The 13291-nt window shown below is 46.2% G+C and overlaps 1 protein-coding gene across 1 annotated transcript; it reads right to left on the minus strand.

The window, feature by feature from the left end:
* Window positions 1–6297: 6297 nt before the first annotated feature.
* On the minus strand, window positions 6298–9897 carry LOC124705471. The gene is made up of 4 exons (XM_047237187.1): window positions 9801–9897; window positions 9461–9706; window positions 6744–7772; window positions 6298–6656 (listed from the first exon to the last, which is right to left on the minus strand). Exons 1-4 carry the CDS (start codon window positions 9887–9889, stop codon window positions 6590–6592), a joined length of 1431 nt encoding a protein of 476 aa, XP_047093143.1. The 5' UTR covers window positions 9890–9897; the 3' UTR covers window positions 6298–6589.
* Between the last annotated feature and the right edge of the window lie 3394 nt (window positions 9898–13291).

The following is a 13291-nucleotide window of genomic DNA, read 5'->3' on the forward strand; positions in this document are numbered from 1 at the left end:
CGGGCTCGGGAGCGCGCCGGGGACGAAGGCACGCGCCGGTGTTGCCGGTACCGGGCGTGCGAAGACAGGGACCACCATGAGCCATGCGCGCCAGAGTTGGATGGAGTAGCAGAGAAGGTCTCCGTGTACGGTCGGTTGCGCGCCGTATGCGCCGGAGTAGACGAAGTGGTTGCAAGAAGAAAATTGAGCACATGCGGTGCAAACAAAAAATTAGACTGCAACTCCGGCGGTATGGTCATTGTGGACGAAGATGACGAGGTGGTTGTCGATGGCGATTGAACTGTAGCGGTAGTAGATGTCGGGGATCGAACCCGTTTTATTCATCTACATGCAGGAGCGTGGCGACGCAGAACCCGTTGGCGTTGACGAAGACCTTGATTGGTGATGACGGCGACGATGCAGTACGTGCGGCAGAGTTGTTGGTGGAGATGGTGGTTGGCGATGATGACCAGCGACGATGATGCGGCCCTTTGTTGATAGCGAAGCGCATAGTTGGGACGGGTGTCCCGGTTGGTGTTGGCGAAGATGATCCGACATGGTGGTGGCGTGCGGTCGGAGAAGTCGGCGATGGCGCATGAAGGCGTCCCTTGGGGCGCTGCGTGGAGCCTCCTTGGCACGGTCATTGCCGGGGATTTTCCGAAGATGAGTCAACACCGAGGTTAGAGTAGAGGCGCGTGATGACAACATCGCGAGCAGACTATTTGGTGGCTAAAGAAAAAGAGAGAAAGAAATAGATCTGAAACAAAATTTGCTAAACTACGAAACTAATCTAAAGAAAAACTTAGCAACGAGATCGGATGCCCCCGGCGGAGATCATGGAGCTCGATCTCCCCGGGGGCGGCGGAAGCGGTGGGTGGCTAAACCCTAGGTCGCAGAAAGAACCGCTCTGATACCATGATAGACTGCGGAATATGATTGTATTGATATGCGGTAATTGATGATTACATTGAGCCTCTTGGGCTGTTTATATAGTACTAGAGACTTGGAGGGCAAGAAGCCTAGTAGAGATAGAATTGGAGTACAATCTTAAACTACCTAATATAGCCTAGACGTGATATACTCTAACAGTACTGATGTTCAGTGGCATGCAATTGATCATTGTAACACCTTACTTTGGTATTTTATTCCTATTGAGAGTGGGCTTATGATGTTTGTTATCCATACGATCTAGGGGGAGAATGTTGGAATAGATCTTCGGTTGTAACAAACCTGGAGAAAAATAAGGGAGACAAAGTCTCCACTTCTCACGTTTTGTGCATTGATCGGGAGCACAAGCCAACGACTTGGTTTTGGTCCCTGACCCTTACCACCACGATATAAAAGGAGGAGGTTAAGTCCCGCTGGGAATACACAGACGTACGGGAAAAACTCCCAAACCTCAACTACCGATCCTAAAAGGATGGTCAAGGGGTCAGAAGGCCAACTACCACCGCCGGCCACTCCAAGGCTGTGCCGGCGGCGTCCTCCATCATCGACCCTCCACGAGATCTACCACAAGCCTGCATCGAGCAGGCGATTATGTCCAATCCAATCACGTGTAAGTGCATCTCCTAATAATTTCTCTGTATAAACGTCAATTAGGTGCCCTAAGTATGATCAGCACATGTTAATGTTTTCCTAATGACGAAATAAATCTAACAAGGTGATGTCGGAGATGGCGCCCGTTCAATGGTCGGAAGGAGACCCAGTTCGCGAGTACGGTGAGTTCGATTGCGCCTATTTAGTCACGATTTTTTTTGTTAGTTCGAGCAGCGACTGCAGTGTCCGCTGTTACATAATTGTTCCCAGAATCAGACCACGGATTCTATGTGAGATACCTTTGGTAGAATTTCAATAAAAATTTCAAAGGTGAAGCTCTCAAGAACATGTTGTAGAAATGTGTTAGAAGCAGCACAGTTGGTAAATGGCATGAGAATATGGATGTAATGTTGGTTTTAAGCAAAACAGCACATCACATGATTAGTTAGAGCCTGGTCGGGTGAGGGCATTTCAAAGTGAGTTTCCTAAAGCATAATTGTGATGTCTTCATAAGCACATCTTCGAAGCAAGAAAGTTCCCTATTCTTGCCATGATTATGAAGATCAAGTGTGAGATTACAACTTGAATTTATAATAAGCGGGTTGAAGGCCAGTTAATGAGTGGGACAATTTGTCCTAAAATCAGGAAAAAAATTGCAGAAACATGTTGAACGGTCGAACAACTGTGAAGTTGAGCCATCTGGACAGGGAATCTTTGAAATCATGGAAAGGGGTACTCCATATATTGTAGATCTTGAGAAGAAAACATGGCATGCTTGCTCAGCTCTTAGGCATGACAAAAATAAACCAGAGAGTTATGTTGGTGATTGCTATTCAGTTGAAAAATTCAACAAAGCTTATGAGAACATTATATGGCCATGTAGAGATGTGAAGGAGTGTGAAAAGTTTAATGGAATGACAATCAAACCAATTTATAACTATAGAACTGTTCACTGGATAAGGTACTGTTTGTGAAATGGTATGTGAGACTGAATAATTTGTGCAAGATGCTCTCCCATTGAACATTGAAGCCGAAGGTCGTTATTATGGTTTTGGGTCATTAGAGAAAACGAGCCGGAATCGAAAAATTTCGGCGAGAATACGGGTTTAGGTTGAAAGAGGCCCAGAACGAAGCCCGAACTCGCGACATGTGAGTTCGGGGGGCCGAGAAACTGGGCGGACGTTCCGTATTTATACTGGGCGTGGGGCGAGTTGGGTTCCAAAACCCAACTCCCCTACCGCCGCTGCCGCCACTTCGCCACCCGCTCCACCTCCAACGAGAAGTTGTTTCGCCTTCTCCGCCTTCTTCGGATTTTCGGCTCCGCCGCCACCGCCCCTCCCTCCACAATGGCGCGCGCAAGACGGGCCGGTAGGGGAGGGGGGCGAATCGGCGGAAAATCGCCGCCGCGTCCGCCGGGTGTGCGGTCGACGGAGGACCGCGCGAGGCGGGCGCGCTTCGACGGAGCTTGGAAGTGGGCGGCCCGTAGGTGGCCGCGTAGGTTCGTGCGCCGGCATGCGCGCTCGGAGGCGCGCGATGGGGAAGCCGACGCGCCGCCCGCAGTCTCGTGCAGCCCGCCGCTGCCGGCGCTTCCGCCGTGCGGTGACAGCAACAACAACGACGAGGAAGACGGGCCGCCTCTCACCTGTGGGAGCTCGGCGGAGGCGGCGCCGTTCGAGGTGGCCGCACTCGTCCTCACATAGGCGTCGCCGGCGCCAAAAAACCCTTCTCCACCGCGCGTACAGCCCCGGTGACAATCCCGGGGCCAATTTCGTAGTTTTTGGGGTCAAATTAGCGAGGAGGTGTAGGTTTAGTTAGTATTTTGATTAGTACGTGTAAATTATGTTTCAATGTAGCTCGATCGGAGCAAAATTTCGTTTCATTTCGCATGGACCATCGGAGCAAAATTTCCAACTTTTGATTTCCGTTTTTCAGTTTGTGTTTTCGGTTTCTATTCTGCCCGGCGACTAAAATCATCGAAACTGAAAAATTCGAGATAAGGACTTGATGTTAGACGCACACCGACTGGGCTCGCAATTCTGGAACTCTATCCAAAACCTCAAACATGTGTTTCGCTTGGGGGCGAAACACACAGTGCATAATGGTAAGACGACGAGCTTCTGGCGGGACTGGTGGCAGGGGTCGGGACCTCTATGCGATAGGTTTCCCTTGCTCTTTGCCATTGTGACTGAGCAGGAGGCCTCGGTTGACTCTGCCCGTCGTGGGGGGACCTGGCATCTACCCTTCGGCGTGAGCTAGGCTTTGGGGATCGTGTTGATTTGGTTAATCTCATGCGGGAGGTCACGGTACCCCCACCTCGGATTTGCATGATAAGGTAACCTGGGCGCTAGAATCTTCGGGGAGATTCTCAGTTCGTTCCTTGTACCTTAAGCTCTACCAGGGTACCCCTTCCAAGCACTTCAGTGACTTGTGGCGGATCACGGTCCCAGGGAAGGTGCGTATTTTCCTGTGGCAGTTGGCCAGAAAACGCATGTCGTCCAATGATAACATAAGGCGGCGTAAGGGGCCTACTTCGGGCTTGTGTGCCCTTTGCGGGGAGGTGGAAGATAATAATCACATCTTCTTCTCCTGCCCCCTCGCTAAGTTCATGTGGAGTGCGGTTAGGGAACTGCTCGGATGCATGTGGAACCCCACTTGTTTCGCGGACATCTTTAGGATCCCGCGTCTACAAGAGGGGTAGTCCAAACGGGTTCTATGGATGGCGTGTACCGCTTTGCTTTGGACGCTATGGAACCTTAGGAACAAGTTTACGATTGGCGGGGTGTTCCCTCGCCAACCTGCTGATGGTTTATACAAAATGTCTATGTACTTGCAGGTGTGGAAGACAGTGGCTAGGTGGAAGGATCGCGAGGCTGTGGAGTGGGTGATTGGCCGGATTCGCGCCCTCCACTTGACCATCAGGGATAGCGAGTAGCAACCCTCCTTCCATGGTCATGTATCTCCGGTGGTGGGGCACTCGCTTGCCATAGATGTCTATGTTGGTTTTAGTTTTCCATCCTTTGTATGTCGTCGATGTGTGTGGGTCGAGACTATGTTATGTATGTTTGTGTTGTACGGTGTTGTTGGACTTTATTAATTTAAAGCCGGGCTCTGCTCGAGCCTTCCGTCTAAAAAAGACATTCTTGATGCTCATATCGAGTTTTCTAATAATAGTATTTATTTTGAAAGAATTGATAGGCTGCATCAAGGAATGTGTAGATTTTTTTTTTTGAACAAGGAAAGGCCTAGAAGGCCCAGGAGCTTTCATTTCATCACACGTGGTGGGAACAGATTTACATGGAAGTCCTCAGGCGTCTCTTGCACCGAAAAACCTAAATTTGAAGAAAGGCCCTCCCAATTTACATAAAACACCCCGAGACAAAAACTAAAAAAGCAATCGGGTCCCTGGGCGTCTCCACCACCATTCGCCAGCGACCTCGAGACGCTGCCGTCGAGATACGATGCCGATATGCTCGGTAGCATACTTCCGGCGATGCTGCTGATCCGCCGGCCTAGATTGGATTGGAGTGATAAATGTATGAACCACTTGTATGGCAATTTGGCTGAACCAATATGCCATTGGGTAGAGTCTGATAACACTCACCATTTATCTTCATCTGATCTTCCTTATCCTGCAGTGTCGCATAGCACAGAAGTGTATACCTCTTTCTTCATCAATGATGTAAAGAACGGTGCTAATTATCGCGAGATAACTACAATGGTAATGCCAATCAAATTTCAAGAACATACGTTTATAGCACGGTACAGTTAACAATCTGAAAATTAACAGATACCTTCAAGTGCAGTGCAGTTGGGCTGGGTGCAGATGGACGGCAGGTGCAGAGGAGCTTCCGGCGTGCGGTGCAACGACTTCTTTCCCCGGCGTGCATCGCGACGGCCTGCAGCGCGATGTGGTCAAAATCGTCCGGCAGGGCGATGGGGGAGGGTGTCAGGATCCTGCTAGGATCTGATGAACTAGGATAGGTAAAACAGGGAATTTAGAGGAATTAAGGCAAAAACTAGGTAAATTGCTGGATATAAACTGCAGGAAATTAAGGCAGGAAAGTAAGAACTGGTAGATAAATTTGGTATTTGATTTCTTGATTTGTTTCACAGGATACACAGATAACCTTATATGGAGTGCGGCTAGGTACAAGATGATGGACTAGTTGAAATACCAATACTGCCCTCACACACTAATAACCATTAGTAACCCCATATTACCTACCAATACCATTCCCTGACAGAGGGTGCGGCGGCATGATGGTCAACGCGAGCGAGGGCGTGCGGCGGCGTGAGGCTCGGCAGGGCGGCGGCTTGTGCGCGGGGCGGCGGTTTGCCTAGGTTGGCGTGGTGTTAGTGTTGTCGATGAGATGTGGTCGGCGTGAGGCACGGCATCGACGATGCGGTTTGATTAGGCGTGGGATAAAAAAAAAATGGCGTGCAATAGTTAGGCGTGAGATTAGTGGTGGTGATTAGTGGAGATGAATCTTCTTTGTCCCTTTCCCAGAGCATATATCTCCTGATCCCTACATTAATGTGGAAGCAGCAATACACCATGACATCCCAGAACAGATATATAGACACATCAATTAAATAGCATGGCGATCCGTCCATCAGTAGACCACCACTACAACTTTTTCTTACTTCTACTTGTCTAGTAACTTCAACTGCCAGTAACAAATGAAAACAAGAGTTATTATATTGAAAGTAAGATGATCCATGATGGAGATCAGAATTTGAGTCATTCTATTGATCCATAAAATTTGGTTCCACGTCAAATCAAGTACTACATAGAAACTGAGTATCAGCCAATACAGAGATCCAAAGTACCAAGAGATCCAAAGTACCAGGATCAACTAGATCTCCACAAATGGTCTACTTTCTAGTCTAGACAAAAATCAGATCAGACATCCTAGAATACACCTGTGACAGCCAATGTCACATAGGTGGTAAACTACCTAGCTAAACTAGACACCGCTATCAGAGTTCAACCGGTGGATAGATCTTCTATCAGTCAGCATCCTTCTACAACACTTCAGCCAAAAGACATGGTCAGCCCTTCCGATATATCCTACTCGAAGTCATCAAGATCGTCCTTGTCGAAAAGTGCTACGTATGTCAACCAGATAGGAGCAAACCTACAAAAAGATCCAAATTAGGTGGTGATGACATGAAACGCATGAATAAAAAGGACTTTTTTTAGGGACTGCAAAAGATGATCTTACCTAGGCAACAAATACAAGCGATGATCCAAAATCTGAGAGAACAAGAAGAAAAATAACCCCTTCAGATGAACAAAAGCATGCACCTCTACAGAGCTGTGATTTTCCACAATAGACCTGCCCTGGTGCCCCTCATCATCATGCTCCTTTCCATGCTCAACAAGACACCTGTTGTAATTTACCATACCCCACACTGTTGGTTTGAATCTTTTTAAACCATAGGAGGTCTGCCTGTTGTCGCTCTGAACAGCAACATGACCCTTGTTGCTCTGAACAGCACTAGGAGCAGCCTGACCCTTGACGCTCTGAACAGCAGTAGGGACCTGGGCACTGGGAGCTTTCCTACTGACCTGGGCCTTGGGGGCAGCAGCATGAACCTTCGGGTCAAAATTGAAAACCCCAGACAGAACAGCACATAGTGATTCATGAAAATCTTGCCTCCAATCATCAGTACGGTAAGTCTGATCAGATCTCCAAGTCTTCCAGCTACCCCATGGTATACAACTCAGAAAACCATGCTCCTGCAACTGTCTATCACCTTTCACTTCCCTGCGGAACTCAACGACAAAAACTTGTCTTGCCTTTGATGGTGCAAGAGTAGGGTGATACCGGGCTTTCAGGCGGTACTCAAGAGTTTCCACTTCCCAGGTACGAACACACAATAGAATATCTTTTAGTTCATTCATGTTCAAAGGATAAATGAATCCCCTCACTTCCTCACCCATCCTGTCCTCACAAATCCTGTAGAAGGGTTCCTGTATCTGCCAGATCCGATTAAAATCGGCTACGTAGCTACTAGCAGGAGCACCCGTTTGAGGTTCCGCATAAATTAAGCAACAGTTCAGGCCAATCATAATCAAGTCTTCCAGATCAAATTCACCATTATAACTCAAGCCTTGCGCGTGCTTTTGAAGAACTGCATCAATTAGAGCAATAAATGGTCTTCGACCCAGTTTAGTAAGAGGAGAATGTCCAGCACGGTTCTTTTTCCATAGTTCCCCACTTTCCAACAGATTCTTCATAGCAAGGAATCTGCAAGGTTATGAATAACTTTAAGATTCTAATAAAACACATTCCGACAAGATGCAACAACATACAAACATCTCTACTATATATTAAATGGCTAGAGGTGGTCGTTGCCTGGTACGTCGTCCATCTACCCACGACTGCGCCCACACCCTGTACTACGAGAACGATCTACGCCGCTCCCCAGATCCCAGCAGCCGCGCTGCTGCCCCCCTCGCATAGCCGAGACGACACCATCAAGTTCTTCCCTCCCGTCTGCCTCCTCCGCTGGATGCGCCGATGTCCTCGCTGCCTCCTCTTCCTCAACTTCCAATACCTCTGTGTCCTTCGACAATCTGCACCATCCTGATCCAAGGTACCTTTGCTTCACCCTACGTGCTTACCGATCCCTCGTCCATTCACTCGTTTGCCTCGTTTGATGATTTCTTGCTGTGTATGTCAGTTGTGCGCCGGACTGGACCAGAACCTATCGTGTCTCGTCTACCACAAGGTCGTCGGGGTCACTCACTTCTCGCTATTGGTTGAGGCCTCGAGGGTAGGCCACCGTGCCAAGTCTAGTGTCACGGGGGTTGTAGAGTCCATCCCCAAATTCTCTGATTTTGGAAAATCTTGCTTATGCGGATTTTGCATTGCTACTGTTAAATTGATTCCCAGTGAAATGCACACGCATGCAGCTAAAGGAAGAGCAAATTTATTTCACAAAAATACTTAGCTAAACCATTTGTTACATATTCTGATAAAATATGTGGTAGCGATCAAGTCATGAACATTCAATCTTAGCTTGTCAGCTACCACTATGTGTCTGGCTAGCTGCTTCGACTTTCTCTCTCTGCAATGATATGTACATGCACCAATTATATATAGAGCTGATGCGAAAGAATTATCTGGGAGCTCAAATCGAGTGCTTACAACAGTAGTAATACCAAAAATATCTGAAGCTAGGGGAGAAAGAGCAGAGAAGCCAAGGAGGAAGGGGGTCATATCCATTAAGTCAACATAATTTTGCTTCATATCACAAAAAATAGTTGCAAAAACTGGGTTCCATAAATATGTTGCAACATTGAAATTAGTTATTGTGAAAAGAAAAGGACGGTTGCAATTTTGTCAACCTTTAATATTAGTCCCACTAAACATTGTATATTAATGATTTTTTGTCCCATTACACAAGACGTATTAATAAAAAAAGCATGTGTATTTTTATTGAAGGACGAGCAGTGGTGGATGAATAGTATGATACTCCTACATATGATGGTTGTTATGCATGTATCTTTCCACACTCCAATTATATTTGTACCGACTTGTGTTAGCAGTATTGACGTTAGCGCAGCAACTTAGTAACATTTTTTTTCCATTTTAACATGGTTCGAATTCTTCCTATTGTGGTTACTCATTTGAGCAAAAACTATGTGCTAACAGCACATGCACGCGTGAAGTCGTGTGATAGAATGTGATTTATTTTAGCACAAAGTTCGTTTATAACCCTACTCGATTTTAGCTCAAGTTCATCCCATTTTTTTTAGGTATGTACTCAGCTGCAACCTATGCTACGATCTCCCAGAACCTCATATTCCTCTTGTTGCTTTTAAACTTTACTAGCCATAACTCCATAACACAATGTTGATTCAGCAGTAAAAAGACATCAATAATGAACTAAATATTTTTTAAATGCTATCCATGTGAGTAAGAAAAAGTACCTTTCGGGCACATCAACAAAAGAAACTGAAGATTTTAACTTCAACATGTTGATGTCTTCATGGCTCATCCCATTATGGTGCAGAAAAGAACCAGCTGTGGCGTTTAGCCACAGATGATTCGGGTTCTGTGCAATTTCGATGACCAAGTCCATTAACTTCCTCTCCTTCAATAGGTCCATGAAGTTGACCTCTAGAATATAAGATCCATTAATAACCATTTCTTTCACTTGATTAGGATGTATACACCTGTAGGAATTTATTGTGGGTTATAGCAGTATAAGAAGTATATTCTGATTAGTACTTAAGGTGACAATTGCATGACTGGACAAAAAAAGTTTACCGTGGGAGGAACTCTTCGAACAGTTTGGCTAGTTGTGAGTCTCGCTTACGTTTCTCTTCGTCTTTTGCCTTCATTGCATCCCTAATCATGGCTTGCCTCATCTGCTGCTGCCGTTGCTGCCGCTGCTGCTCCTCGCTTTGCTTCATTGACTGTGTACTCTGTTGTACTAGATCACCCTTGCTCAGCATAGCAGCATAGGTAGGCTTGACAACACTTTGTTCAACACCATCAGAGTCAGCAGTGATGTTTCCACTATGTTCAGGCAGCATGCTTCCACCTTTCTTTTGAGCGTTTTCAACCTCTGGACTCTTGCTTTCAGTAGGAATGTCAACTTCTTGTGCATCAGTTTCAGCAGTGATGTTTCCACTATGTTCAGGCAGCATGCTTCCACCTTTCTTTTGAGTATCTTCCACCTCTGCACTCTTGCTTTCAGTAGAAATGCCAAGTTGTTTTTGCTGCTGCTCCTTGCTGTCCTTCACTGTCTGCTGCTGCTCCTTCACTGTCTGCTGCTGCTCCTTGTTGTGTTTCACTATCAGCTGCTGCTCCTTCGCTGTCTGCTGCTGCTGCACTAGACCCCCCTCGCTTAGCATGGCAGAGTGGGTGGGCTTCGCAAAACTTTCTGAATAGGGATCTAGAGTTTTTCTCCCATCTATCTTGTTAGCAGTAGCCCCACCTTCAGGACCTACCTCATCAGCGGAAGGGGTAATTTCTTCATTGCCATCAAGTTGTGCCTTCTGCACTCCTGTAGCTACATCAACAGCAGAAAAGTTATCACCTTTGTCCTCGGGGAGGGAACCATCCCTGAATTGCTCTTCAGCAGGAAGGATCACTTGTCTACTCTGAACTTCTGAGTCCTTCCCTTCCTTCACTTTCTTCCCTTTCTTCCCTTTCTTCCCTTTCTTCGCCTTCTGATCTGCAGATTGAGAAGATACTGAAGTTCCTTCTTCAGCATTTGAGCTGGAGTCTCCATGTTGTCCAGCAGTTGAGCTGGAACCTCCAGGTTGTTCGGCAGCTGAGCTCGTATCGCCGCTCGAGGATAGCGATTTTTTGACCCCGAGCTTATAGCGCATTCTATTTGCCCTATCTGAGTGCATGATGACAGACAGTGGTAAGAAAGGCGAAGAGGGGAGGCGGATGCCGGCGTGCAAGGTGGGTGCCTGGGGAGGGGAGCTTGGGAGGGCGAATGCCGGGCAAGAAAAATTAGGGTTTGCGGGAGCGTTGGCCTGGAGGAGAGGGGGTGGGGGAGTGGCGGCGATGGTGGAGAGTGGGTTAGGGTTCTGGGAGATTGCGATGGATTTAGTTGCAACTTGCAAGTAGCAACAGCAACAGCCACACAGCGGGAGTGGTTTTTGGGCCCAACGGCCCATGTAGCACAGGCCGCGTATTCCGTCCGCAGCTCGCGGGCTAGTTGGTGGAAACTGCTCGGTAGCGCACGCGCGCTACCGACCACCATATCGCTGAAGGGTGCGTCGTTACGGGCCGGCCCAGTTTCACTGCTTGGTTCGTGGAGCGCTAAAAAGGGAATAAATATCAGTGAACTGGGAGTCGATCCATGGTGCCGTGGGTGGGTAGAGTGGTTCTTGCCACTAGGCTGACGTCGTGATGCTGTTTGGACACATACACCAGATTTAGTAATGAGGCGAGATCTGTGAAAGGAAAAAATCCGTTTAACGTTGTTCTCGTAGCTAGCTTTTAATTTTTTCTTCATTCATCCTCAAACTTTCGTGACATGAGGATCCTTTTCTATGCGTTGCTTCTAGTTTTACATAAATTTTATTTAGTATTTTCCCCCTTTTATATATGTTTCTTTCACTTGTTTTTCTTTCTATTTTCCTTCTTTAACATGTTTCTTTTATTCCCTGTAAGAATATTTTTCATTTTTAAGTCGGTTTTTCTTTAACTCGGGAACCAATAATTTATTCATGAATAGGCGAGATTTGTTATCTAGACGTAATGTTCTTGTTTCCTACTTAAATGAGATGTCTTTCTTGGGCGCAATATTCTTGTTCCCTACATAAACGAGATGTGTTCCTCGGACACAATATCTTGTTCCCCCGAGTAGACGAGATATGTTCCTTGGATGCAATATTCTTGTTCCCTAAGTAGACGAGAAATATTCCTCGGACGCAATATTCTTGTTCTCTGGGAAGGCGACTTGTGTTCCACGGGTCTAAAATGTTGTTCCTCGTGTGAATTCAAGTTGTTCTACGAGTCTAATTAAAATGTTGTTCCCCGAGTATATGCGACTTGTTCCACGGGTCGGTTGTTCCTCTTGTAGATACGATTTGTTCCAGGTGTGTAAAATGTTGTTCCGTGTATCTTCTTCCTCGTATAGGTCGATTTGTTCAATGGGTCTAAAATGTTGTTCCTCGTGTAAATATGATTTTTCACGGATCTAAAATATTTTTCCACGTGTAGATGTGATTTGTTCCACGAGTCTAAAATGATATTCCCCGTGTAGATGGGATTAATTTGTTCCACGGAACTAAACTATTGTTCCTCCGGTAAATGTGATTTGTTCCACGAGTCTAAAATGTTGTTCTAGAGGTTTTGTGCCTCTTGTAGATGTGATTTGTACCTCTAGTAGATGTGATTTATTCCACGGGTCTAAAATGATGTTCCTCGCGTAGGTACGATTTGTTCCACTATTATTGTTCCTTGTGTAGATGTGATTTGTTCCACGGGTCTAAAACATTGTTTCTCGTGTATATGTAATTTGTTCCATGGTTCTAAAATGTTGTTCCTAGTGTAGAAGCCATTTGTTCCACGAGTCTAAAACGTTGTTCCACGGGTCTAAAATATTGTTCCTCATGCAGATGCGATTTGTTCCACGGGTCTAAAATGTTGTTCCTCGTGTCACCTCGTGTAGACGTGATTCATTCCTTAGACGCTAGAGTTCTTGTTTCAACTTTAATGATTTGGTTCTAGTTATAAAAAATATTGTTCCTCTTTTACTTGTGTTTTTTTCCTCACACGCTAAAATTTAGTTTTTTTTGATAGAAACTGCTACAGTATGTATGGTGTGATATACACAGAATTATATGAGATATAAAGAGATTTTTCAATGTAGACATGCGTACTTGACGTGCACCTATTCAGCTTGATATTCTAAAATTTTCACTAGGGAGCTATTTCTGTTTGGTACATATATACGTGACTAACAAATCCAATCAAATACATGATGATTTGTACCTGTGTATTTCCTACTACTAGTAGTAGCTAGCTCTAAAGCTTAACTCGATCCGTACGTAGCTCGTACAAGTACTAGTCAACAGATATGAATGGCTACAAGCCACTCCATCCATAAAGGCGAACCGCACGCTCGGCACGCACGGTGGCAAACCGCACGCTCGGCTCAGCGTCACCGCGCGCCAGGATCTGCCACCTCGATTCAGTCACAATTTTTTAGTCCCACATCGCCCGCGCATGAGAGAAACTAGCAACTGAGAACCAACCTCAGGTTGGGTGGTTAGGAGGGTGGTTAGTATTCC

The sequence above is a fragment of the Lolium rigidum genome, chromosome 4, assembly GCF_022539505.1.
Source record: "Lolium rigidum isolate FL_2022 chromosome 4, APGP_CSIRO_Lrig_0.1, whole genome shotgun sequence".
NCBI classification, from domain to species: domain Eukaryota; kingdom Viridiplantae; phylum Streptophyta; class Magnoliopsida; order Poales; family Poaceae; genus Lolium; species Lolium rigidum.